At 47.8% G+C, this 2,039-nt stretch overlaps 1 protein-coding gene across 1 annotated transcript; it reads left to right on the top strand.

Annotated features, from left to right (window-relative positions):
- Positions 1-1,025: 1,025 nt before the first annotated feature.
- Positions 1,026-1,899, top strand: LOC108515163 (kallikrein-13-like; the record flags this gene model as incomplete). Its single annotated transcript, XM_017851842.1, has 2 exons — positions 1,026-1,212; positions 1,551-1,899. Coding segments are annotated over 2 exons (536 nt in total), but the record flags the coding sequence as incomplete, so codon positions are not given.
- Positions 1,900-2,039: the final 140 nt, after the last annotated feature.

Below are 2,039 nucleotides of genomic sequence, written 5' to 3'. Positions count from 1 at the left end.
TGGATGGATGGATGGATGGATGTATGGATGGATGGATGGATGGATGGATGGATGGATGGATGGATAGATGGTTGGATTGGATGGATGAATGGATGGATGGATGGATGGATGGATGGATAGATGGATGGATGGATAGATGGATGGATGGATGGATGGATGGATGGATGGATGGATGGATGAATGGATGAATAAATGGACCAGTGGATGAAGGGACAGATGAGTGGATGGATGGATGAATGGATGAGTGGGTGGAAGGATGCATGGATAAATGGATGAGTGGATGGAGATGAATGAGTGGATGGATGGATGAATGGATGGATGGATGGATGGATGGATGGATGAGTGGATAAATGGATGAGTGGATAGATGGATGAGTGGATGGGTAGATGGATGAGTGGATGGATAGATGAGTGGATGGATGGATGGATGGATGGATGGATGGATGGATAGATGGATGGATGGATGAATTGGTGGATAAATGGATGAGTGGATGGATAGATGGATGGATGGATGGATGGATGGATGGATGGATGGATGGTTAGATGACTACCTAAATGGATGAATGGATAGATGGATGAGTAGATGGATGGACAAATCAATAGGATGAATTGGGGATGGATGATTGGATAGATTGATGGATTGATATTGCCTAGGTGGATGTGTAGGTCAGTCTCACTTCTACCTCCTGAAATCCATCCTCTGGTAGAATGATATAAAAAATGCATGTGGAGAGAAAGTCAATCTCCTGCTTACCTATCAGTAACATCCTCATTTTGTGAACTCTTCTGTTAACCCCTAGTGGGGTTAACAGATTTGGTACTTCTTTGGAAAAGAATGTCACCTCCTTGCCCTAACTCATCTCCACTTGGTCAAGAATAGCAACTACCAGAGGTCGGCAAATTCGTCTTCAGTTCCTGGTCACCCAGGGCAATAGTCTGACCCTTTCCCTAAGACCAGGAACCACAACTCCAGTGCTCCTCTGTCCCCTGGATCCCAGTTTTCAAACAATCTCTCTTCTTTACCAGGTATCTCCCAGGAGTCTTCCAAGGTTCTCAACACCAATGGGACCAGTGGGTTTCTCCCAGGTGGCTACACCTGCTTTCCCCACTCTCAGCCCTGGCAGGCAGCCCTACTAGTGCAAGGGCGGCTACTCTGTGGGGGAGTCCTGGTCCACCCCAAATGGGTCCTCACTGCCGCACACTGTCTGAAGGAGTATGTAGGGGCCAGGGGAGCATGGGGTAGGGATGAGAATGGGACTGGGATTATGGATGGGATGGAGTTGGATTTGAGGATGGAGTTGGAGTTAGGGTTGGGGATGGATATGGGGATGAGAATGAGGTTTGGGGTTGAGATATGGGGATTGGGTATGGGAATAGAATCAAAGTAGGGGATTTGGATGGGATTGAAGTTGAGATGGGGGAGATATGTTTGGAGATGAGGAAGGTAGGATGGAGAAGAGGTTAGGTTGGGGATGGGAAGAGGTTGGGGCTGGGATGGGGATGGAAATGGGCTCCTCTTCTTTTCTAACCACCCTCTTCCTGCACCCACAGGGGGCTCAAAGTTTACCTAGGCAAGCATGCCCTAGGGCGTGTGGAAGCTGGTGAGCAGGTGAGGGAAGTTGTCTACTCTATCCCCCACCCTGAATACCGGAGAAGCCCCACCCACCTGAACCACGACCATGACATCATGCTTCTGGAGCTGCAGTCCCCGGTCCAGCTCACAGGCTACATCCAAACCCTGTCCCTTTCCCACAACAACCGCCTAACCCCTGGCACCACCTGTCGGGTGTCTGGCTGGGGCACCACCACCAGTCCCCAGGGTATGCACCCACACAGGTGGCTTGAGGCCCCACAGGAGTGGCTGGGGAAACAGGGGCAGAGATGGGAGGGAACGTCTGAGGTAGATTCTTTTATATATAAAAATATAAATTAGTAAATAAGCATATTTACTATTTATATAATAATTTATATACAGTTATAATTATATACAGTTAGCTGTATCCTTTACATAAATGCATATAAATTCATGAATATATAAAA

This window comes from Rhinopithecus bieti, unplaced genomic scaffold (genome assembly GCF_001698545.2).
Source record: "Rhinopithecus bieti isolate Rb0 unplaced genomic scaffold, ASM169854v2 scaffold_35224, whole genome shotgun sequence".
Lineage (NCBI taxonomy): Eukaryota > Metazoa > Chordata > Mammalia > Primates > Cercopithecidae > Rhinopithecus > Rhinopithecus bieti.
Note: the sequence above shows the minus strand (reverse complement) of the source record. Positions and strands in the feature narration are given on the sequence as shown.